A 1,844-nucleotide genomic window follows, 5' to 3' on the forward strand; every position below is an offset into this window, starting at 1 on the left:
CTTCATTTCACTTCTCAAATATCACTGTGTTTCTCCCCTATATGTTATATTTTAATGATTTTTTAAATCCAAACAATCAATGATTTATAACGATAAATCAGGAAAATTAACAAGTGTGCCCAAACATTCGCACCCCACTGTAGTTGATACCAAAGTTTCCTTTGAGTACCACCTGACTGCCTGCTGCTGTAGTCAACATCAAACCATTATTCTGAAAAGTCTGAGATTTGGTGTTGTGTTTAAGGGCTTACCAGCCTGAAAATGTTTTCATTTACAGACGCTCCTCCTTCTTATGACGAGAGCTGCAACACATGAGATGGATCAAGAAGCTGAAACCAAGACAACTGTCAAATCCCAACTTTTTAAAGAAAAAGCTGGAGCTAAGTGTACAGAGTAGATGCCTTTCCAAAATAAAAGTCTTGTCAAATGTTAAATAATATGAGATGAGCCACAAGGTAACAGTACACTCACTGATTTTCTGTCTCCACTCAGAGTTTTTCAGGATGTTTTGAAATAAAAGTAAATTGGCCTCAAACTCTTCTGCCCACTGAGAAAATATCTATAATGTGACATCTGTTACTGTCTGATCAACCCAGCCACTGACAACCACAAATCATTTTTTTAAATCAAGTTTTGATTCACTTCTTGTACTTTGAATGAAAGGWAAAAGGACTTTAATTTTCACATCACTGTTCAACCAATAAGAGTTGAGAGTTTTGTTTGTGGGTTGTTTAAAAATCCTTGATGGCATCTATCATGTCACGATTGACAGTGTTGCATGAAAGTTGTGAAACATTCTTTTTGTTTGAAAAATATGCATTGTTCAAAATGGTATGTCYGAATAAAYGGGAATCAGCTGGATTTCTTCTTTAAAACTTTATTTTCAGTCTTCTGACTCCAATCAGGTTCACAGAACAGCACTCAGCACACAGGCAGTAAGACCTTAGGCGCATATCAAGAAACCCCAAAGAAAACAGAGCAACTCTGCTCTGAGCAGAGACTCTTCAAAACACTGACAACTTCTCTCCACTATATTCATGAATTGAGCTTATAATGTACATCCCTTCCTGGTTACACCCCAGGAGGTGTAACCTTTTACGTCAGACGTCAGAACGTCACTCAGTTTTGTTTAGGCTAAGAGAAAGAACACATGATAACACACCAACTCTTTGTCAGCTTCAACCTTACAGACTGAAATGATCAGAAAGTGTGAAAAACAATAATGAATTTAATATTCAATTAATCAGTTACAGTATTTCCTTCATTTTTATTTAAGCTGAAGTCTGTAAAAGTAAGCTTTAACATTTAGTCACCAGTTATAAAAGTTTTTTAAATATAATTTTTCTTTGAGTTTTTGTATAATCATTCATCTTCTACGAGTGCTGCACATAGTTGAGTTATGTAAGAACATAAATTTCTTTCAGTGTGTCTTCAAACAGTTGCTGCCATGATTGACAGACAGTTCTTCCATGTCTCATGTAGTAAGACTTTGTACTGAAATGTTGTGTACTTTTTTATGAATGTTTAGGACTTTTTTCTGCATCTGTCTTTTAAAGGTTTTACATTAATGCTACATCACTGATTTAAGGTTTTATTTGGCTCTTCATGATGTGCTTCTCATTAGTCAGAGATTGATGTATTTTTTATTATTACTTTGTTTTGCCAACTCATCAATCATCCTTTCCGCACTTTGTATTTATTCATTGTTCTGAATGTCTTTCAACTGCTGCTGTTTCATTAAACATGTTCAAAGTGTGAGTTTGTCTGATTTCAACAAATTCTCGTTCTTAATGCAATAATGTTTTCAAAGTAAAAAAATAAATAAAAATAAATAAAAATTGGTT

At 34.2% G+C, this 1,844-nt stretch overlaps 1 protein-coding gene across 1 annotated transcript in view; it reads left to right on the forward strand.

The window, feature by feature from the left end:
- arrdc1a (arrestin domain containing 1a) overlaps positions 1–693 on the forward strand; it is a gene marked incomplete at its 5' end in the record, with an annotated part of 15,578 nt that extends 14,885 nt beyond the window's left edge. Inside the window, 1 exon segment of the mRNA XM_014014697.1 lies at positions 278–693. Within this exon segment, the coding sequence (XP_013870151.1) occupies positions 278–315 (38 nt within the window).
- Between the last annotated feature and the right edge of the window lie 1,151 nt (positions 694–1,844).

This window comes from Austrofundulus limnaeus, unplaced genomic scaffold (genome assembly GCF_001266775.1).
Source record: "Austrofundulus limnaeus strain Quisiro unplaced genomic scaffold, Austrofundulus_limnaeus-1.0 Scaffold118, whole genome shotgun sequence".
NCBI lineage: Eukaryota > Metazoa > Chordata > Actinopteri > Cyprinodontiformes > Rivulidae > Austrofundulus > Austrofundulus limnaeus.